General features: G+C 49.0%; 1 protein-coding gene across 1 annotated transcript; it reads left to right on the plus strand.

The window, feature by feature from the left end:
• The first annotated feature begins 1,318 nt into the window (after nt 1-1,318).
• On the plus strand, nt 1,319-22,016 carry GNLY (granulysin). The gene is made up of 7 exons (XM_004742341.3): nt 1,319-1,334; nt 17,577-17,700; nt 18,221-18,412; nt 19,011-19,114; nt 19,563-19,646; nt 20,763-20,931; nt 21,848-22,016. The coding sequence occupies exons 3-7, from the start codon at nt 18,361-18,363 to the stop codon at nt 21,928-21,930; spliced, it is 492 nt and encodes a 163-aa protein (XP_004742398.1). The 5' UTR covers nt 1,319-1,334; nt 17,577-17,700; nt 18,221-18,360; the 3' UTR covers nt 21,931-22,016.
• Nucleotides 22,017-23,769: the final 1,753 nt, after the last annotated feature.

The raw sequence follows: 23,769 nt of genomic DNA on the forward strand, positions 1-23,769 counted from the left end.
AAGGAAGAAAGAAAGGGAGAAAGAGAGAGAAAGAGAAAGAAAGGGAGAGAGAGAGGAGGGAGGGAAAGAGGAAAGGAAGAAACCAGGAAAGAATAAAGTAAGTGGCCTTGCCACACTCCTGGAATTGGAAGACCCGTGGACCACCTCCCTCCACTCCCGCCAGAGCCAGCTGGACCAGGGCTAGCCAGCTGCCCCCCAAATGTTCAATCCACAGGCTTGCTGGAGCCAGCCGCACCAGTTCTGCCTTGGGAGATCAGAGCTGAGCGGCGGGACAGCAGAGAAGCGAAGGCATGAAGCCCAGTCGAATTGGTGGTGCGCGCAGAGAGGGTCCCGGGGCTGCTGAAGACCCAAGGGCCCGAGAAAACCTTTCGCACCCTCTAGGATGGCTATAATGAAATAGCAGGCAATGCCAAGTGTTGGTGGGGATGCGGAGAATGGGAACCCCAGGGCATTACTGGCGGGACTGCGAAAAGGTACGATTGCTGGAAGAGCAGCGTGTGCCAAACGGTTCTTCCAAGAGTCATCGGTGTTCTTAGGACCACCGAGTGACACACATACAGACGGTGAGAACGGTCAGTTCTGTTTGCGGGTATTTTACAGCAGTTTTGAAATACCGAGGGCAGGAGGAAGACAGACGGAAGGACAAGGAAGCCAACTGGGGTAGAGCAAAGTTTTCTTTCTCTCTTTCTCTCCTTCCTTCCTTCCCCCCCACCCTCTTTTCCTTCCTTCCTTCCTTTCCTTTTTTGTAAATGAATTCATTTTTTACTGCAGGATAGTTGGCCGACTTCTTTCTCTCACTGTGGAAAAGGCCAAAAGTCTGGGTGAAGAGAACTGGGGGCTGAGGCGGGGGTGAGGAAGTACAGTCACAAGTTGCATGTGGAAATCTCTGGGGGGGTGCAGGTGAAGAACCCACTGACTTCCTTGTCACTCCTCTGTGGCTCTGGGTGGTGTCTCTGTGACTTCCCCCTGGGGCTGCTCCCCAGGGGCCCAAGACTGTCCTCGCTGGCCATCCCCATGCCCATGGCCATCCCCGCTCTGGGCTTGACTTATTCCACTGTGCTCTGTGGTCTGGGGGTAAAACCCAGGGAATGCCCCGCAAATGCCAGCGTGGGAGGCCTCCTGGGAGCCCTTCCTAGCACTGCCCCTTTCTTCTGTCTTCAGTTCTTTCAAAAGAAGGAATTTCCTTCTTTTGAAGGGAGGACAGGGAAGCTTGGCCTTTATACCAGAGCTCTTGCTGATGCATTCATTTGACCCAGTACTGGTTAATGGTCTGGGTGGGGAGCCCAGGGGTCACTGCCCTTGTGGACTTCAAGTTCCTTGGGAGCCACAGACCGGTGAGCAGAGCAGGGGAACCGCCCAGGCCCCGGGTGAGGAGGGGAGGGGAGGCCTGTCTCTCTGTCTCTGTCTCTCCCTGGGGGGCACAGGACAGCAGGGCAGAGATTTCAGGAAGCCTATGAGTGGGGCTGGTCAGATGGGGGGTGGGACTGGGAAGTGCTCCAGGCAGAGGGAATGGCTCCTGCAGAGGCCTGGGATGGGGACAATTGGGGTTATTTTGATCCTGTTTGATGGAGGAGACAACTGACACCCCTTTCCCAATAGTGAACTCAGAATATCGGAGCTCAGTGTGGGGTAACGGCTGACCTTTTAGCTTCCAGTCCGAGGAATCACATTTCTTTTGTTTTAAGTCACTCAGTCCGGGAATCTGTAAGGGAGCTCTAACAAAGCACTACCGTTGCCCACCGTATTCAGCCCATGCCATTTCTCCTGCTCCTCCTATGCCCATACTTTGCAAATCTGAATTCAGAGCTGACCGGTACAGGGAGGCCTGGTGCCGGTCAATGTTGCTGTGCGTGGTTTTGTTTTCTGTGACCCGCGGGTCTGAGAGTGGTAGAGGCCTGTGGGAAGAACACAGTTTCTGGGTGTTAGGAGAGCTGAGTTTCTCTGCCCCAGCCCTATGGGCGCTCCATGAGTCGGCCACGCCAGTCCTCTTTGCCAGAAATTACCTTGGAGTAAGCATGTGTTCAGGTTCTGGTCCCACAGAAATCTGCTGGGGGCTGCAGGGGTGGGTGTATTTCTTGGCAATGTGTCCCCCTGGTTAAGAGACCGATGGGGACAGATGCCTTTATCTCCTTTTGGACATTCCCATGCAATGAAGTGATGTTGGAGAATTAGCAGCCCTTCTGTCCCAGAAGGGAAAAACACGAGACACACGGAGAAGGAGTTCAGAGCCCTGACCTGGCTTAGCTGCCAGTTTACTATTCCTGAGCCTTTTCTGTTCTGCTTATACAATTTCTAGTCAGGTATTTTCTTGTGTGCAGCCCACATCATCTTAACCAAAGACAGAAGGAAGGGAAGAGAGACCTAGGGAGGAAGCAAGGGACAAAGAAAGTCAGGGGATTCTTTCCATTCTTTCCATGCAGATTAAATTCCATCTCCTCCAAGGACGTCTCCCAGTTTGCCCCCACTGGAGTCCATCTCCCTTCCTCTTGCCCCCCGGGGCCCTCTGTCCTTTGTGACATCTGTCAGTGCTGGTAGACTTGCATGAACTCTGGCTTGGAGGCCACAGCTGGAGCCTTAAAGTGGCCCCTTCTGGGGTCCACACACAGTGTGTTCTGCCCGTGTCCTGGGATGGTAGCCCTGGGATGAACAGAAGCAGGGGGGACTGAGGGAGCCTCTCGGGAGAACCCTCTCCCTAAGGGACACGGGAGTCAGCCGGCCAGACTTATCCCTCTGACAAAGTCTCAGACACCTGAAGAGAGGCAGGGACCTGAGCTTCTCATGGCATCAGTCACTCTCCAGCCCAGCCCTGCCCCCTCAACTAAGGCCTGGGTTCTAGGAGAGGAGAGAGTAGAGACATGTCCCACTAACACCTTTGGGAGAGGCTAAAATGTAAGACAGTAAGGTAGAGCATAGCCCCAAGAAAAGCAGAAACAGGAATTTCCTGGAATATCGATGCCAGGATGGTCCCTGCGATGCCCAGAAATGCTTGGGAACGGAGGAAACAGTAGGAGATGGGATTCTTGCCATGGCTGGAAGGGAGGGACCCTACAAGTTCCAGTTTTTACTTTGGCAATGACTCCATTAAGAACAAACAAACAAACAAACTTATGTATTTATTTATTTTGGGGAAGGGGAGAAGGAGAGGGAGAGAATCCCTAAGCAGACTTCCCGTTGAGCACAGAGACTGAAGCAAAGCTCGATTTCAAGAACCTTCGGATCCTGACCTGAGCCCAAACCAAGAGTCGATTGCTTAATGACTAAGTCACCCAGGCGCCCCACACTGACTCCGTTTTTAAGCTCACGTCTAAGCTTGTGTTCCCTGCAGATACAGTGAAACAACTTGCTAACACCCTGGCCCTCCGGGGGCTTCCCTCCCACTGGGTGCTGTTACAGGGGTGGATGTCTCTCTCCCCCACTCTGTGGGCCCCAGGGTCAGGCATCAGTTTGATTCCTGTGTGTGGCTTTCAAGCCACCCTGTCGGCGCAGTGTCTGGTGGCTGCGCAACCCTATTTCCTGACTGGAGTGGTGCTGCCGGATTAACCCCACTCAGGGCCGTGTAGCTCTCCCCGCACAGCCCGTTGTATCATATCCAGGACGTAGAAATACCGGGGCAGAGGATGAACTAAAGTCAACATTCAGGCTTTCTTAACGTTAGCAGGAGAAAGTTTGACTTCGGGGGACCATTTCTGTGACTTTTGCATTCATCAATGAATTTCTGTTTTCAAAAATGTGTGTATCGGGAACTTTTTTGTTACAAACAAGAGTGACATTGATTCAAATGACTTCTACCAGAAAGGAAAGTCCAGACATCGATCGAGTGGTTGTAGGCAAAGCTTGGTCTGTAGGCTCCCATGCTGTCCCCAAGACCTGGCTTCTCTGTGCCTGTCCTCTGCTTTCTGCGGGGTCGTCCTGCAGCTCTCTCTGTCTCTCCCCTCATGGAGTGAAATGTGGTGGCCATTGCAGATGTCTCAGCTTCCCCCAAACCCCGGGCTGTTGGGGCAGGAGGGGTGCCCCTCTGGTAGTCCCACCAATGGTCAGAGGGCCCCTTTCTTCCCTGAAGCCACAGTACATAGCTCGCATCTCACTGGTCAGACTGGGGCGTGGACCCAACCCTGAGCCCATGTTTGTGCCATGATGGTGGGGAGTGGGGAGCAGGAGGATAGGGGCAGGGAAGAGGGAATGGGTAGCGGGAGGAAACACAAGAACTGTGTGCCGTGGCCACTGCGGGATACCCGTGAGCAGTGGGCAAGTGAGCGAGAGGGGGAAAGCCCACTGGGACCCGAATTTCAGAGCGGCTCTGCTAACTTGGGAGTGGCTTCTGCTCAGCCTCTGGAGGAGAGTCCAGGCTGGCCCACACCTTGATTTTTGGCCTTGTAGCCCACCCAGGCTTCTGGACTCTGAAACCCTGAGGTCCTAATGTGGTGTTGTTTCCAGCCAGTGAGGGTGTGATCTGGTTTGCAGCACTGGCATGCTAATGAAATCGGGTGCTGTTCTTTTCCTAAAAAGAATGTCCTGTGCCTGGTTCCCCAGTTCGTTCATCTTGAACATCTTAAAGTTCGAGAACGGAGCTTTCTCTCTCTTCCCTGCCCACATAATGTTTCATTTTATGAACTCTGCCATAGCCTATGTACTCATTCCCCCAGGGATGGATTATTTTCAGGGATTGGGGATTAGGGACAATGTCTCAAAGACTCCCCTTCACAAGTGTGTTTGTGGGCTTGTTGGAGTGTTTTCAGCTCGGCTGAATCGGAGACTGGCTAGAAGGCCGGCATCTTCACACTTTACTGAGCTTTGCCAATAGCCCTTCAAAGATGTCCCGTTGACCTTTGCCCCTATGGGGTAGGAGGTGACTTTCTTCTCCCTCTAACTGTGTATCTTTATTTCTGAATTGTAAAATGCACCCAAGAGAGTCTCCCATTGTGACCATTCCTAAACGCATAGTTCAGGGGTATTAAGTACAATCACGCTATTGTGCAATCAGGTTGTTGGTCTTGCAAAATGAAGCCTGTATTCAAGAAAAATAAATACCTCCCTTGAAATCAATTTCACCATATGTGTTAGCTAAGTAGCATTTAAATAAAAACTTCTATTCATTAAAAAAAAAAAAGAAAGAAAGAAAAAGAAAAAAAAATGACAACCAAATAACTCCCTACTGTCCCAGCCCTAGGAAACTACCCTTGCACGTGCTGTCTCTATGACCGTGATGCCTCTCCATGCCTCCTGTGAGCGGAGTCACACGGTATTTTTTGCTTTGTGTCTGGAAGAGTTCATGGGCATCGTGTGTCCTCAAGGTTCATCCGTGCTATAGCATATGCCAGGATTTCCTCGTTCTCAAGGAATAATGGAATCATGTCCCATTGTCTAGAGATACCACATTTTTAGAAATGGGATTGTGAATCTTTTAAATGTCCCCAAGATGGCACCTGTATGGTGTGGCTGCCATTGGTTTGGAGGGAACTTCTGCCCTCGGGTTGGTGAAGTTCTTTTCTGCTTTTGTGGCCCAGCCTCCAGTTGCTCATGCGTAAGGAGGGAAGAGTCCTGAGAGGCCTTTCAGAGGTGTCTGGGTCTCATTTGTGGAAGCAGGGGTGTCCCAGGGGTGCCAGGATGGCTATGTCTGGAACCTGTGTGAAGTAGCGTGGAAGAATGTGGAGCCTGAGGTTGGAATCTTGAGGAAGGAGGCGGGTCTGGGGAAGTAGCCGATGAAGCAGCTGGAGGAGGAGAGAAGGCCCAGGGGGCCTTGCTGATTGAATGGCCTCAGGACAGGGCAAGGGTGGTGGCAGCTTCAGCAGAGGGAAGAGAAGCTGATTCTTACTGGAAGGGTGCCAGCTGCCATTTCTATGGAACAGGTGGCTTTCTTGAAAAGCTCAGGTCAAGGCACTGTAGCAGGGCAGTGGGTGAGGCAAGGGTCAGGTATCAGGGTACCCAGTGGCAAATGCCAATGTCTAAGTGAGGCCACAAGGAAAGTGGGACTCATTGGGGGTGATTCTGGGATGCAACTGGTGGGAGAGGTGGAGTGGGGGCAGGACAGGGCTCAAAGTGGGTGTAAGAAGCCCTAATTTTTTTTTAAAGATTTTATTTATTTATTTGACAGACAGAGATCACAAGTAGGCAGAGAGGCAGGCAGAGAGAGAGGAGGAAGCAGGCTCCCTGCTGAGCAGAGAGCCCGATGTGGGGCTCTATCCCAGGACCCTGGGATCATGACCTGAGCTGAAGGCAGAGGCTTTAACCCACTGAGCCACCCAGGCGCCCCAAGAAGCCCTAATTTTAAAGGTCTCTGGATCCAAGGTCTCATCAACCCTAGAAGCCAGAGACGGAAGTGGCCTGTGACTTTGGGGCTTCTCACAAGGACCCATGTAGGGATGAGTCTGGGATGGGAGATTATGACAAGTTTGTGAAGTTATGAGCAGAAGGTGGACACAAGGGAGAAAAGGTGATGTAAAAGCATTAGCCTCTGAGAGCATAAGCCTGGCTGGAGCTAGGCTCCTCTTGTGGCCTGGGAAGTTGAGAAACTGGTCTAGGGTGGTTTTGATGAAGTTTGTTATCTCTGTGAGAAACTCCTGATCTCCTCAGAGTCACACTCTGAGGTGTCACTCAGATGGTGTTGGCCTGTGGTCAGGAGTATAACCTCAGCTTTGATCAGGAAAACTAATGAGAGGTTGGTGAGTCAGCCCTCCCCACCTGATCTGTCTGGTTGGCCAGAGTGCTGCATCCAGTAGCTTCTGTCCAAAACACAAAGGAGGTGTGCCTATCCTTTTTCAACCACCAGTCAGGCTTCCCGGGTCAGCAGGCTGCCCAGGCATTGGGATGGTCCCTTAGAGTCCACTGATTCATGAAGTGTGTCTATAACATGTAGTTTATTTCCATCTGTTTACTTTTTAAAAAGATTTTATTTATTTGACAGAGAGTGAGAGAGGGAACACAAGCAGCGGGGGGGAGAGGAAGAAGCAGTCTCCCCACTGAGCAGGGAGCCCGATCCAGGGCTCAATCCCAGGACCCCGGGATCATGACCTGAGCTAAAGGCGGACACTTAATGACTGAGCCACCCAGGTGCCCCTGTAACATGCAGTTTAGAAGGTATCCAGGGAAGTGCATCCAAATGTGAGAGGAAACTGTGCCATATGGGACTCTTCCCAGGCATTCATCCATCTATGCATTCAAACCATGTGTCATTCAGATCTCCTTCCTTCACTTCTTCATTCCAGATCAACTTCATCCATCCATCCATCCATCCATCCAACTGCTATCAATCTATCCATCCATTTCTCTAACTATCCATCCATCATCTGTCCATCCATCCACCTCCATCCATCCACCATCCATCCACCATCTACCATCCATCCATCCATCTACCCGTCCATTCATTTATCCAAAAAGATGAAAGGAGGTGATGGACATGTTCACTGTCTTGACTGCTATGATAGTTTCATAGGTGTAGACATGTCAAAACAGACAAGATTGTATACTATAAATGCATGCAGGTGAGTGTACTTTAACTATACCTCAGTAAAACTGTAAAAAAAGGAAGGTAATTAGTGTGTATCAGAAGGTCAAAAACGGATACCAATCAAAATATCCATCAGCAGGAGAATGGGTAAGTTCTGGAATATTTCCACAATGGCATAGTACCCAGCAACAGAAAGGAGCCAAAGCCTCCTGCCCACAACAACGTGCATGAATCTCACATGTGAATGCTAATCACAATAAACCAGACACGACAGAATGATTTATGTACCATTCCATTTACATACACTTCACTACTAGAGGAAATGGGACTATGCTGTTTAAGAACACGTGCTCAGATGATTACTAGAGAGACCAGCAAGGACATGAGTATCATTAAGGTCGGGGTAGTGTACTTTAGGGGAGGAGAGGCGGAGGTAAGAGGGGGCTTCTGGGGTCCTGGCAGGGTTCTTGGTCTGGGTGGTGGTTCCACGGATGGTTCCTTCATAGGGACCGGTTGAGCTGTCCATTTTGTTTTGTGCACATCCCTGAATATGTTTTACATTTCATGATTAGGAATGGAGCAATCCATATATACTATGCTTGTATAGAAAGATAAAAAAGAAATTTTTAACAATAGTTTTCCCTGAGGAGAGAAATTATGGAATAGTAGGGAATTGGGGGGGCACAAAGGGACAATTATATTTGTTTTCCTTACGCTTTTTTGTAAGTAAAACAAATTGAAGAACGTCCTCCTGCTATTCATAAATAGAAGTCAAAATCTAAATCATAAATAGGAGGTGAAGTAGGGATCCAAGCAGAGTAGAAGAAAGTACAAGAAGGATGGCTTGTGGATAGTTATGAGTATGGGTGTGTGGAATGGGACATAGGAAGAGGAGGCAGAGGGACTTCAGAGAGATGCAAATCAAAGAGAGACTTGATCCACTATTGCTGGCTTTGAATATGGAGGGGGTCATGAGCCAGGAAATGCCAGCAGCCTCTCAAAGCTGAGAATGACCCTCAGCTGGCAGCCAGTAAGCCAAGGAGCCAGTCCTACAAGCACGTGACACTGAATTCTGCCAACAACCTGAGTGACCTTGGAAGTAGAGTCTTCCCAGATAAGAGCTTGAGCAGCCACCACCTTTGTTTGGCTTCATGAGACCCAGAGCAGAGGAGCAGGTGGAGTCCAGCCAGACTTTGGACCTACAGAGCTGTCACGCACTGAATGGGTGTTGGGTCAGGCCACTGTTTATGGTCATTGCTAGAGCAACAAGAGAAAATTACTGTAGCCATGGGCTGACGTGGGCAATAGAAGTGGTTTCTCACCCTACTGCTTAGGGGGGGGTCCTCGGAGATAATGCGCCATGGGTCAGGGGCTTCTGGGAATAAAACTGAGAGAAATTCACAAGGGACACTGAGAGGCTGCATTATCGACCCAACTTCTGTTGGATATGGGGAGTGGTGGGAAAGATGGACATTTGTCCTCCCAGAATAGTCTGAGTCACCTTGAACACTCATCTACTCTTCTGAGGTACAGCCACATCTTGCTGACCACAGCCCTGGCAGTTGCAGCCATCGGGTTAACAGAAAGAACGAATTGTGCAGGCACAGGGATGCGTGTGCACACGTGTGTGTGTTCACTGGACTCCAAATGTACCCCAAAGATACAGTGCAAGGACAGAGAATGGTCTTTGGTTGAGTGAATTAGATGCCCTCCACCTCCCCACTTCCGGCTTTTACAGGAGGAAGACAGGGCTCATGAAGACTGTCTCAGTCAGCGTTCACTGCAGAAAACAGGAAACCTCAGGGAATTCAAGAGCAAGGGACTTAAAAGAAGGAACTAAGTACTCAAAAATTCCAAGTAGGACTGAAGGAGCTTGTTCTGATTGGTTCTCAAGGAATAGTCCTAGAGCAATTAGAACTTGCCCACATGGTTGTCTCTGAAGCTCCGAGTTCAAGGACACACATGCAAAGCTCCCGTGTGGGGTTTGGAAAACCCAGCTTAAGAAGTCTTTTGACCCTGGAAACCCTCCTGCCCCCAGACCTCACATTTCCAGGCCCTTGCTATCTAGCCAAAACAGGGAGAAGGGCTAGAGAGATCACCTTGGGGTCAGCCTCCCAACCCCACAGCCTGATTTCCTTCAGACCCAAGTTGCAATGAATTCTGGGAAGTGTGAGTGCAACTTTTCAACCTCTCCAGCTAGGAGGAGGAAACATGAAGGGTGAGTGAAGTCTAACCACATTAGTCACATGAAGGTCTTTGTGTTTTGCTTTCTTCTCTCTCATATTTTAGGTGATAAGCTGCAGTTGAAAGTTCTTGTTTTTTGTTTTTGTTTTTTTGGTAAAAGTGCTTATTTAAGTTTGTGTCTTTGAGTTCATAGCGAATCTCATATTTACGTAAAGCTGGCATGGAGTAGGTTTTTGGGTGACACAAACATCAGTATGGCCAAATGTTAACTGATTTCACTGATATGTTAATATCAAATTAACACCGGTAATATGCAGTGTTCCCAACCAGGTCTAAACACTTTTCCTGGAATTATTTTGTTTGTAAAAGAAAACGCTATTTTACTTTATATTATTTTATTAGAAAACACTATTTTAATAAACAGTATTGTAGCCACAAAGGATACATTACGAAAAAGTATAAAATTTAGGGGAGGGATGGAACCTTCAGTTCAGTTTGTTTTTTTATATATCCCAAGTCATCATTCTTTCCCAATTTTGAAATAGATTCTTATTGTAGTTGTAAGTTTTGATCAGTGTTAAGGTTAAAACTAATTTGTGAAACCATTCACAAATTATTATTGATACGGACTTTTCAGTTTCCTCAAGATCATGCACTGTAGGTGGAACAAAGCAGCATTTAAAGTTAACCAATGGACCCGCAAGTATTCTGATGTGTCTTAACACTGTTGCAATGAGGAAATTGTTGAGGAAGTAACAACCAGGGGTTGGTCTTCCCAAAACACACTGGGGGTGGACTTTAACTAAAAGTAAAAGGATGATCGCTGGAAGTGGTATAGATGGTGATGAGGTAGCCAGAGAGCCCGCAGTCCATTTGGACGGGAGTGTTTCCTGGAGCTCACATTATAATTGGATAGGATGCAAAGGGAAAACACAGGATAGTTTCATTCATAGAGGAAGTTACCCCAACAGTCTGTATGAAGGTCCTAACTTCTGGCCAGAGTTTACAAAAGCCAGAAAGAGAATCATCACCCCGGAAACTGGTGGCAGGAATCCTGAATGCTCACACAGAAAGGAGGATGGGAAGAAGCAACGTTCTGTGCCTCAGGCTTTGATCAGGAGCCGCATCTCTCAAAGCATCAGCAAGGACTGAAATCCAAATTAAGATTACTGCAGAGAGAATAAGTTTGACACCTAAGCAGGAACTTGGTGATTTTTGAGCAATAGGGGGTAATAATGTGCACCAGTCGCTGGGACAGCCGGATGATGCAAACAGCGGAGGGCAAGGAGATAACTGGAGTCAATAGGCAGGTGTGGTGCTTAGTAAGCTGCTGCCCGGAAATCCCAGATCCCGGAAACAGGGCACAGTGAGTGTCACCTAAGGGCAAAGTGGATGAATGCTCGAGACATGTTGACATGTCCCATAAAGCTGTGATAGGCATTTCTATTCTCATTCTGGGTGTGAGGATATTGGATTTTCCCAGGTAGAGTCAAGCACAGCAGACAGTTAACAAGGAGGATCTGGTTGGGTTCACGGGGCTGAACAGCACAGTTCTGGGCAGAAACAGCAGAGTCTATTCAGAGAAGTTTGGGGTGGCCGGCTGAGACACCTCATGCTTGAAGCCAGTGTCCCCCTCTTTTCCATCCTCTGCTTTCTCTGCTGCATCTTTCTGGTAACCATCTTCCGCTTTTATGTCCTCTTTACTGCCTTTAATGATCTCACTTCTGTTTCTCTGCCTTGGTTTTGTTAGAGGCACCTGTCCCTTGAGTAAGCTCAGATGCAGGGTCCCCTCGTGGGAGGAGCAGGAGTCTCAGCCAGCAGCTCCTCCTTCCTTGGAAGGCAGCTCTGCCCCGTGGCCTCCCCTGGGAGAGGCTGGGGGTTGGTCCAGGGGTCACTCCCTGCCCCCACACTGCTTGAGCTTGGCGCCTGTGCTTGAGAGTTCTTCCTATAACATTTCCGAGTGATACGAAAGAGGACTTGGAAAAACAGAAGGTCATGCTGTGCTCATGGTTGGAAAAGTGACTGTAAAGACATAAACTTTCCTATTAATTCTTTGTTCTGATGAAATTTAAAATGAAAATTACAATATATGGTATTTGTTTCCTGAAATAATTTCAGAGGTATAAGTATTATCTTAAGCCATTAGGCTATATTTAGTATATAAGGTATGCTTTATATATACTTTTGATATATAAGTTATTACACTATATAGAATATCTGAAGTGTAATGTTTTATTTATTTATTTATTTATTTATTTATTTTTCTTGAGTATAGTTGACACAGAATGTTACACTAGTTTCAGGTGTACAAAATTTGATTGGATAAGTCTGTATTTTATGCCAGGCTGCCTACAAGTACAGCTGCCATCTGTTACCAACACTAGTGTGACACCACTGACTATGTTCCCTATGCTGTTCCTTTTATTCCTGTCACTTTTTCATCCTGTAACTGGAAGCCTGTACCTCCCACTCCCTTTTTCCATTGTGCCCATCTCCCCACAACTTTCTAAATGGAAAAAAGGACCTCATGAAGAGAGACACATGTTTGACTTATGTTTAGAAAATTTTTAATTTTCTAAAAATTTTTTCTAAACATAAGAAAAAAATTTCTAAACATAAGAAAAACCATAGTTTGAAGGTCAACCAAGAAGTGACAAAATATTTGAAGCAAATATATCATGCCATTAATATATTTATTCCATAAGGAATTTCTACATACTGAAAAAAAAAATAGTAGAGCCTGGTATTGGGTAAAGGACACAAAAAGACAATTCCCCCAAAATAAATTTAATAGTAAACAAACATATGGGAAGATATTAAACTTAATTTGCAGCTGTAAGTGAAAATTAAAGATACTTTCTATTTTCTCTCATTACATTTGCAAGATAAAGGCTGATAATATTTAATGCTGGTGAGAGCCCAGGGAACTGGTATTGGTGGGGGTGTGAACTGATATAATCCATTTGGGAAGTATTTGATTATGTTCATTAGGAGCCATGATTATTCAGAACTGGAGGATTTGTCAGATAATCCTACTGGGTATGGCTTCCATAGAGGGAAATGCACAAGTCCTACCTGTAAAGCTAGAGGAGATTAGCTAGGTGCCCACACCTGCAGGCAATTTCCAACCCACAACATATAAACATTGTCATCACCAGGGAGTGGGCCCCTGTTCCCCAGGATGCCCGCCCCCTCCTCTCGCCTCCTTCATTTGTTCTGCTTGTCGGTGCCATAGATGAATTTGCCTGTTCTAGAACTTTATACAAACGGGGTCATACAGAATGTAGTCATTATGCTAGTGTTTCAGATAAAATTGTTTTTTGCACATATTGTATGGCTATACCTTAATTTGTTCATCCATTTGCCTGCTGATGTGCATTTGGTTCACTTACAGTTTTTAGCTTCATGGAAGTTTCTGTGAACAAACTCCTTTTTTGAAATTTTTTATTGTGGTAAAATATATATAACAAAATTAGCCATTTTAACCATTTTTCAAGTTTTAAAAAAAGATTTTATTTATTCATTTGTCATAGAGAGAGAGGGAGAGCATAAGCAGGAGGAATGGCAGGCAGAGGGAGAAGCAGGCTCCCCACTAAGCAACAAGCCGCATGCAGGACTCAATCCCAGGACCCTAGGATCACAACCTGAACTGAAGGCAGATGCTTAACCGACTGAGTCACCCAGACGTACCCCATTTTAAACCATTTTAAATGTACAATTCATTGGTGTTGATCACACTTAAAATATTGTACAACCATTACCACTATATATTCCCCAAAATTTTCATCACCCCAAATAGAAACTGTGTAATCATTAAGCAATAATTCCCTCATATCCCCTCCCCCCAACCCCTGGTAACCCTAATCTTTCTATCCCTATGAATTTGTCTATTCTAGATAGTCATGTAAGTGGCATCACATGATATTTAACTTTTCGTGTCTGGCTTATTTCACTTAAAATGAGGCTTTCTAGTTTCATCCATGTTATAGCATGTGTCCAAACTTTGCTTCTTTTATGGCTGCATAATCCATTGTACGTATACACTGCATTTCCTTACTCCATTCTTCTGTCGATAGACACATGGGTTGTTTCCAATTATGTCTGTTGTTAATAATGCTGTTAGGAACATTGATACGCAAACATCTCTTTGAATCCCTGCTTTCCATTCTTTTGAGTATATATCCAGCAGTATAATTGCTGGGTCACATATGTGTGATCATTCTTGTGTAATCTTTGTATGTACAGTAAATGTGTTCATTTAGTGTGGGTAAAAATGCAGATGGCGACATTGCTGGGTCACAGGGCAGGTGAGGCTTAACTTCACGAAAAGCCGTCATTCCAAGTTTCAGGGTGATTGACCCTTTTCTACTCCTGCCAACAATGTCAGAAGTAGCAGTTGCTGCACATCCTCCCCAAATCTTTGGTGTTTGCTTTCATACAACCCCCCAACCATGTTGTGCTAAAGCAATTCAATGGAAAAAGGAAAATCTTCAACAAATTGATCTGAAACTGGGGAAACTCAACCGAGCTCACTTGAGATGAATCATAGGCCAGATGTCAAAATTTAAAACCATAAAACCTGGCAGAAAACAAGAGGATACCTTCAGGGCCTTGGAGAAAGCCAAGATTCCTTGAAGAAGATACACAAAGCAGTAAGCCTCACCAGGAAATCCTGGAGGGCCTGGGCTTGACTTGCATCTGTGAGACCCTGCAAGCAGGAAGAAGGTAGGAGCTGCCCAGGTGCTCTTCAGTGGGACCCCAAACACCTGCGTGGAGGCTCGTGACATGAACCTTGTGCTATTCCCCTCAACTCCCCAGGCAAGAACTTACTGGAATATCTGGCCTTACCACAGAACCACAACAAACATGAGTCACCCTCCAGAGGCTCTTCCGCTTCATTAATGTGGTCTTTGCACATTAGACCAAAGTCTTTCCATGGGGTTAGAGCATAGAGAGCGGGGGAAGCTGGGGGAGTCAATGCTGGGGTGGGCTGGGAGAGGGGTGGCAGCTCCTTTCTGGACACCTAGGTAGAGGGGCATCGTGGGATGGGGGATGGGGGAAAATCCAAACTTTGGCGAGAGCCAAGCCCGGATTCAGCGGAGGCAACCCTGCCCTGGAACGGTCCACGTCTAGTGGCACACACCGCAACACCTCAACGTGACTTGTCACAGACAAGCTCCTTCTCTTACTTTTCCTTCTTCGCAACCAGTCCTTCAGCTTCCCAGGCTCAAAATATGGTAAAGCTTTGGCCTCCTCTCTCCTCAGTTTTCTGTGTCCAATTAGATACCAAGTCCTATCAGTCTTCCTTCCAAAGGCCTTTCAGCAAGAAGTCCTCCTGTACCCCATACTGCTTTAACCTACCTGATTCCCATTCTTGTCCTTCCTGGCAGAAGCCCAATTTTGTCCAAAGTGACAACAAAATTCCAGCAGACAGCTTTCTTCCTTATAGCCCTTGGCAGCTGGGGGGTGTGACTGAGATCTATACATGAGATGGAAGCAGAAGGTTTCTGGGAAAGATTTGCTCTCCTTAAATAGCAGTCACCTCTTCCTGCTTCACTCTTCCCATTTTTCTACCTGGGATGAGGCCCTGAGCTCTGGATGAGCTACAGTAGCCTTTTTTTTTTTTTAAAGATTTTATTTATTTATTTGACAGACAGAGATCACAAGTAGGCAGAGAAGCAGGCAGAGAGAGAGGAGGAAACAGGCTCCCTGCTGAGCAGAGAGCCCAATGCAGGGCTCTATCCCAGGATCCTGGGATCATGACTTGAGCTGAAGGCAGAGGCTTTAACCGACTCAGCCACCCAGGCACCCCTACAGCAGCCATCTTGAGGTCATGAGGCACTCTATCTGAAGATGACATTTCTCTTACTCACATTGCAGGAGACATCACAGGGCTTTCCCAGCTTCTGCTGTGCCTGTGAAAAGGTGGACACATGAACCCCAGAATCAAGTTATAGCTCATCCCTAAAGTAGAACATTAAGCCACCAGTGGAAATGATGAAGGAAATCTGCATAGATGGACCTGGAAGGAGGTTCATATTTTGTTGAGTTAAAAAAGGTGTTTAAAGATAGTTTTTTATGGTATATAATTACACATAAACATATACTTACTTTGAAATATATTCATTTAAAAGTGTAAGTGGATGGTCCTGTATATCTTCAACAGGCTTACTGTATTTGCGCGATTAACTTGTAGGCAGTTGCATTTGAACTTTCTTATCTGATTAAAACATATCTTTTTAATTTTTTAAGACTTTATTTATTTGAGAGAGGTGGAGAGAGAGCACAAGTAGGCAGAGCAGCAGGCAGAGGGAGAGTGAGAAGCAGGCTCCCTGCTAAGCAGGGAGCGCGATGTGAGGCTCGATCCCATGACCCTGAGATCATGACCTGAGCTGAAGGCAGATGCTTAACCGACTGAGCCACCCAGGCGCCCCTAAAATATTTTTTAATAAAAAATAGAAATAGGAGATGAAAATACTTAAAATGCTGAAATTCCGTGCTCCTCAGTCTGGCATTGGTGGCATCCACAATGGACAGGAATAAAGATGGGGTGTGTGTGTGTGTGTGTGTGTGTGTGTGTGCGCGCGCGTGCACATGTGCAATGTGTATGAGTGTGTGGTCTGACACTTGGTGTGTGAGTACTTTGCAGAGTGTGTGAGTGTGAGTCATTGTGAGTGTGATGTGAGTGAGCGTATGTGTAGTGAGTGTGTGGGTGTGTCTGCCCTCCTTGGGCTGGGGAGAAGAGCCAGAAAAGACTTGGGGGCCCCCATGTTTCTCGGCTCAATCTGGCCCACCCTGGGGTGTAGTGAACCTGCTTAGCCCACTCTCTGCACCGCCCACCTTGAAGCAGGAAAGGAAGTGAGAATGAGGAGAATCTCAGTCTGACCATCTGGGGAGGGGCCTGGCTGTCCGTCCTTCTGTTTTGAGTCTCCAGGACAGCTGCCCCTCACGCTGTAGTGGCTGCTAGGCCGGCAGTGCTCCTGAAGACACATCCTGAGATGGGTACCAGGTCAGCTAGTGTCCTTCGATCCCATAATAGCTCCTGGACCAGAAGGTTTTGTGGCCAATGATGTTAGGAGAGACTGAGAAGCTGGGGACCCACCAGCAATGCTGGCATGTCAAGGCTACGGAGGAGTCCCGTGGGGACAACACCTGTGGCACCTTCCCAGCAGGGCATTTTCCCCCTGAGGACAGGAACCCCCTCCCAGTACCCTCCCACAGGAGCAGCGCTCACAGAAACCACCCAGGACATTAGCCCACCTCGGCCAGCACAGTGCAGGCTGAAAAGCTTCCTCATGTACAAAGACAGGCCACATGGGAGCCCTATGCTCAGGTGACATTATGCCCATTTCACAGATAAGGGAACTGAGACTCCAAGAGACGGGGAATGTTGCTTAGGTTCCCCCAGCTTTGTCCGGGGCCTGCTGGCCTAGAGCTCCACCCGCTTTCCTTCTCCGCAGAGGGGAGCAGGCTCTGAATGAGCTCAGGGAAGATACAAGAATTTAGAGAATTTAGGCTGACCCATGCTCCTCAGCCCATGAAGGGATTCCCAGGCAGTGGGAGGGGGTGGGGTCGTGAAAGCGAATGCTGAGGGGGGCTGGAGGGCTGGGAGGTGCTGAGGGGACCCTGCCAGCTGGTCCCGGCTGGGCGGCTCTGCCGTCTCAGCAGCTGGGGTGAAAGACCTCAAAACCTCAAAGGGGGTGGGAAGGGAGTTCCAGCCCTGGCAGTGCCACCAGCAGCCCGTGTGGCTGAGGTCAGGGCCCCTGCTTTCTGCACCCAGTCTCTTCCTCAGAGCCATGAAGGAGGAGGGTGAAGGGTGCTGGACAAAAGATGGGACACCCTGGGTCATGTGAGTGTCAGGTGAACAGGGCACACAGAACGAGTAAATTCCATGCCATGTTTGGAATCATATATGTGAAATAATTATTTGTGGTTTATCTGGTCCTAGATGCTGACTGGGCAGCCTATGTCTATTGCAGGGGAAGGCCAGTGACGTTCATGCGCAGACGAGGACTCAGAGCCCCGGGGAGCTGGGACTAGATCCCTGGCCGGGGCTCACTTTCTTCCTACAGGTTGTCTCTCCCTGTGGACCATGTCACTGATAGGTTGGGCTCTGAGGGAAAAGCCTGCCTCCATGGTGATGGCCAGAAGGCTGGTGAGGAGTTGGGGACCAGGGATTCTGCAGTCCTCATGCTTGGGGTTCACCACCCCAAGGAAGTTGGGCTGGGAGGAGCCGTCAGCATCTACACAGAGGGACCTGTCTCTTAATCCAGCAGAATCTGGTAGCTCTCGGTGGGCTGCTGTGGTGGGGGAGAGCAGGAATATGGGAGGCGGCTGGTGGAGGGAGCCCCCAAAAGGAGGGGGAAGAGAGGGGGAGGAGTGGGATGCTCCATGGCCAAGGGCCCCATTTGATCCCTCAGGTGCAGGGATTTCTCTTCCATTAGCACATCCCAGGCAGGGTTGGGGCATCATGGCAGCTGCTGCCCTCCAGCCAACCCCCAACTCAGCTCAGAAAGTTCTAGCAGTGTGTGTGGAGGGAGGTGGAAGATAGTGTGTAACCTCAGAAGAACCCATCCTCCCCCTCTTCTGCAGAAGTTGGTATCTGTGTTTGCGGTAAACCAAGTGACCTGGAGAGGTGGCTTACATGAGAAGCAGGACCCGTCAAGGTCACGTTGTGAGGTGGCCAGTCTGCATAAAGGGGGTGTGGAGGCTGTGTCAGCAACTGCCCCACCATGACCTTCTGGGCCCTCCTGCTCCTCGCGTCGGTGCTCCTGGCCACCCCAGGTAAGGACATTCCCCATTCCACTTGCAGCGCCTCCTTAGCTGAGGGTAGGGACAGTTCTGGAGTGGCTAGGCCAGGCCACCTGATTTGAATTCTTTGGGGAAGGCAAGAGAAGAAGAAAGACCTCGGAGAGGAGATGAGGGAAGTTTCCTTTAGGTCAGATCTCTGTGTGTGTGTTTTTGTGTGTGTACTTTTAAAAAAATTTTTTTAATAAACATATAATGTATTATTAGCCCCAGGGGTACAGGTCTGTGAATCGCCAGTGTGCATGCACTTTTAAGAGGGAGAGAGAGAACAGAGACAAAAACAGAGACAGACAGAGACAGAGACAGAGACAGAAGAGGGGTTCATGGATGATGGTAGGGAAGGTATAGTCTTTTCCTCCTGTTTTCCAGAAAGAACTAGAGAGCATGGCTTTGGCACAGAGACTGGGTCAGAGCAGCCCCAGGGCAGAATTTGAGGACAGCATTCTTGGACTCCTCATAAAGCCCCACCCCTGTCCTGTGCTTCTGCCACCTCCTGCGCTCCCTGGCAGCCAGGAGATCTGACTTTCCCTCCCCTTCCACCTATGGAGAGATGCTGATGTTGTTTCTTCTGCAGGTCTGACCTTTTCTGGTCTGACCCGTGAGGACAATGACCTGTCCATGGCTGACATGTATGAGGAGGAGCAGTTCTTTGAGATCCTGGCCAAGGAGGACCCCCAGGTTGGCAGCTGGCTCCCTGCTCAGCTCCCAGAGCACCCCCCCCCCCCCCGTCACCTCTCTGCCATTGTCTCCTCCCTGGGAGTGCCAGGCGGGGCAGCACCTCTCTGCAGGGGGTGGGGGGGGGACTGTGGGCTGAAGATGCTGATTTTGTGCACACCCCTGCCTGGGTGGGGGGGCCATGATGGTGTCCTCCAGGGTCTGACCAGACACTAGAAGAGGGGGAGGTGCTGAGCTGGCTAAGGTGCTATGGGGGGCGGGCAGGGTCTGGGGTGTCAGTCCCAGGAAGACTAGCGGGAACAAGGGCAGGGCCTACTAGCCCGCTTCAGGCCCTAAAGGACAGAAAGAACATAGACGATCCTGCTGGCTTAGGAGGCACCCCAGAGCCTCATCCTGGGGCCCTGACAAGGGTGTCTGAGAGATCACCTCAAGGGGTATCGTTTTCTGACAGGGTGACCAGATAATCACCCCCTGTAAGACTTGTATGGCTATAATCAAGTGGCTGAGAAAAGTCCTGAGACACAATCACACACAGGTGAGGTCTTGCGATTTGGGGAGCCATCTGCAGGGGGGTCAAGGGCATGAGTGGGGATTCAAGGGGTGGGGGCAGCGCTGAGGGAGGGCCAGAGCTTGTCAGCGGGGAATCTGTGGGCTCCCCTCCTGTGTCTGGGAACTGACTTCAGAGAATCCCCTGAAATGGCACAGCTCTGGGCGCATAAGTGTAGGAAGCAGAGTGCGCGTGGTTTCCATTCCCCTGTTAAAGGAAACTTGTCCCCAGAGAAAGCAGGAACTTTCCCCCATAGCCCCCACTGCATGTGTCCATGGAGGAGCTTTCTGAGGCTGGTTCCAGGGGGGCCTGGATCAGGACAGATCAACCCCAGCTCTGCCATTCCCTGGCTGCCTGGCTAGGCCCAGCCCTCAGGCTTTCTGAGCCTCGGTTTCCTACCTGAAGAATGAGATGGAAAATAATCCCCATCTTGCAAGTGGCCTAAGCCTTTTAAAGGAGCTGGTGGGGTGGGACATGCTTGGCTCCCTGTCAGGTGCTCAGTCAGGGCTGATCGTACCAAGAAGTCTTGTTTCACCCTCCCGCCCTCCCTTTGCTCCCTGATTCGGCTCAGCCTCTTGGTGCTGCCTGGCCCTCCCTTAGCCCTGGGTTTTCAGCTTTATCCTTCCCCTCTGGTAGCAGAACATATGTCAATGGTAGTTGATGGTAGCAGAACATACTTCAATATCGAACGTGCCAAGGCTCCACGCTCTCTCTTCTCCTAACCTTCCTGCCTCAGCCCTGAGCATGAGCCCCAGGCCTGGGACCCAGGCAGCTTGGCAGCAGAACCTTCCATGTGGGTCTAGCAGCCGAGGGCGCCATTCCCCACACAGAGGGCCAAGGGCTGGGGTGATGATGTGCAGGGCACTGAGACACGACAGGGCCAACTGTCCTCTCAACAGCCGGTGCGGGCCAGGCTTGGGCTGGAGCCTGGGCACGAGGGTCAATCGCTCCAGCCCCTGCTTCCATGGCCACCTGGCACCGTCCCACTCCCGGCATGCCACGGTCAGCGGGGCCCAGGGCCTCAAGCTGCTGGGGGCCCGCAAGGGGCTGACCCGGGCAGAGCTCCCCTGACTCCTCTGTCTTTCTGTGGTGCTGTTACTGCAGGAAGCCATCAGATGGGCTGTGTCCGCGGTATGCCGGAAGATATACATACCCAGGCGTGTATGTGACAAAACAGTCACTAAATACCTTAGTGCCATCACCCAGGGTCTCGAGAATGATAATTCCCCCGAGAAAATCTGTGTGAAAATCAGGATGTGCAGACCAGAAATAGGTGAGTGTGGAGGGGACAGCAGGGACTCCTGGCTGGAGGGCCCGGGTCACGACCCCGCGAGTGCTGCTTTTCTCACAGGCAATCCTGGGGTGATAGCAGGTCTCCGTCCATGGTCAACCAGGCACCTGAGCAAGTGGCTTCACCTCAGTGAGCCTGAGTGTCCTTACCTGTGAAGGGGATAATAATCTCTATTTCTTTTCTTTTCTTCTTCTTTTTCTTCTTTTTTTTTGAATTGTTTTTCCTTTTTTAAATTTAAATTCAATTAATTCACATATAATGTATTATTTGTTTCAGGGTACAGGTCTGTGATTTATTAGTCTTATTGTAATACCCAGTGTTCATAACAACCCCTATTTCCAATTTCAAATAAGGATTGAACGAGATGATTATGCATAAGGAGGTTGATGCCAGGGAAGTGGTCTCAGATCGGGATACTGCTAGACATCAGAGCCCTGGTTGATCTCCCCTCCCCCACCCAGCACCGGTCTCGGGGGATGGGAACCAGGCACCAACTTTGCCCAGCACCCTGGGGGGCCTAAGCGCTGGGCTCAGGAACCCTGCTGGCATGGATGGCCCTGCAGTCCCTTCCTCCAGGGCTGCTCAGGCTGTGTCCATGCATCACACCAGGGGGACGTGGGGCAGGGAAGGGCCCCTGAGTGGCTCTGGCAGCTCGTTTAGCCTTGACTGAGGCTTTGGACTTGCAGATCTGGGGTCACCCTGTACAGTGAGCTCCCCACCATTCCCCTTCATGGAGCTTGTGGTTTTTATTTCCAAAACCCCACAGCCTGCTCAGGCTCCTAACTGGGTTTCAGGACGTAACTCTGGGCGTGTTCAGAAGGGGCAGGCGGCTCTGGGTCCCCATTTCCCCCGGAGACCCCACACACCTGCGCACAGCGGGCTTCTCTCACCACTTCAGGTCTTGGAGCCTCTGGGGCCTTACCTGACTTTCGGGAGAAGCACAGAATCTTCAACAACCATCACCAGCTCCTGCCTTCCTAAATCCTGGACAGACCTTCCAGTTTCCCTCACTGAACTCTTTGTAGCGCCCTCCCCTGGCAGAAAATAAAATGTCATGCAAACTTGTAGCCACAGCTTCCGTTCCTTTGGTGGGTATGAGGGGAGGGCCTGGGAGGCATGTCTGGGGGACCCAGACACTCATTCAGTCCATGTTTACTCTATGTGTCCCGCTCCGTTCTAGAGGCTAGGGATTTTGCGGTGAACCAGACAGGGTTAGCGACCTTGAAATATGTATGAAGCCTCACTAGAGACACACACTCCTCTAACAGCTGGGGTACCCCGTGAATATACCCCCAGAAGCTCTCAGACTAGCAGGGGAGAGCAGTAGGCTTGTAGCCGAGAGGGCTTTTGGTCATCAGGAACAGAAACCTGTTCTTTGCTTTTCTTTGCAGGGAGCCCCTTTTTTTTCTGTTTGGGGGGGTATATTGTTTAGGATTCTTTTGCTTGCGAGCAACAGAAACCTTAGCTCATTCTGGCTTAAATGCATAAAGCAATTTATTGGGTGAAATCATTAAACAGTCCATGGATAGCTTCAGGCACAAAATGATCCAGAAATTTGTGGGGTCACCAGAGCTCCGGTCCTGTGAGTCGGCCATTCTCTCAGTACCTCCCACCGCTGTGTACTGAGATTGCTCTCAGACTAGCTTCCTTCTGGGCAGCAGCCATGGGCACATCAGGTCCAAACTTGACCTTATAGACCATGTCATGAAGAGGGAAGGAGAGTTCTTTGCTATCCTGTCTTTCAGAAGCTCCCTTGGAAGAGAATGGCAGGGTCTTTTTCAGACATCTCTGTTCTCACTGGCCAGAATGGGCCTAGCACCCATTTGGAACCCATCCCTCTGTTCCAAGGGCATGGGCTACACTGATTAGTCAGGACACGTTGCTGACTAATCAGGGGCTGATGTGGAGTTTACATGCCCCCCCCCCAATCATTTGGGCGAGAATGGACATGCAAATCTTTAAGAGATTGTCATCGGAGGTGGGGCAAAGGGTTGCTGGGGGTCACAAGGAGCAATGGCGCATTCAATTATAAAAGCAGGTCGAGACTTCACCGGTGGTGAAATCTTGGGCCATTTTAATACAAAACAGAATATGGCAAAAGCAGATTATAACCCATTAGGTAAATTAGAATTCATGAATTTATATAAATAATAAGTTAATACATAATGGAAAAAGGAAAATATTCCCTTACTGCAGAATGCCAAATAATCATGTAGACTTATTGCCAAGTATATTCCTAAGACCTACTTACTAATTTAATATTAATTAACAAATTGCATTATTAGTTGACAGTGGAGAAAACTGGCAGACAGGTGATGAATGTTTTCTGCCCCTCCTGCCCCAAAATGCGTACATCCTGAGGAAACCTCAGACAAACCCAAACTGACTTTTTACACAGGAGCTGGCCTTCACTATGCCAAGGTCAGGAAAGACAAGAGAAGGTAGAGGACCTGTTAGGGATCAAAGGAAACTAAGCAGACACTAGGCATAATTCTAACTGATGACCCTGCCATTAGGGACATGACCTGCAGTCTGTGATGACGATATTGTGCCAGTGTCAGCGTCCTGATGTGGCTGGTGGTGCCAGTTTTTGGATGACAGTGTCCTTCTTGTATGGAAACATGCATTAAAGCATTAAGGGGGTCGTGGGGCACCGAGTCTGCAATGGATTGCCAATGATTTAGAAGACATGATAATATGCCCACACAGAAACACTACGATGAAATGCACACCACATACATGTAGTAAAATGTTACAGGGTGGGGGGGGGAATCTGATGAAGGTGAAAAGGAGTTCTTTGTTCTAGTCTTACACGTTTTT

Source organism: Mustela putorius, unplaced genomic scaffold, assembly GCF_011764305.1.
Source record: "Mustela putorius furo isolate JIRA1106 unplaced genomic scaffold, ASM1176430v1.1 tig00000281_pilon_pilon_pilon, whole genome shotgun sequence".
NCBI lineage: Eukaryota > Metazoa > Chordata > Mammalia > Carnivora > Mustelidae > Mustela > Mustela putorius.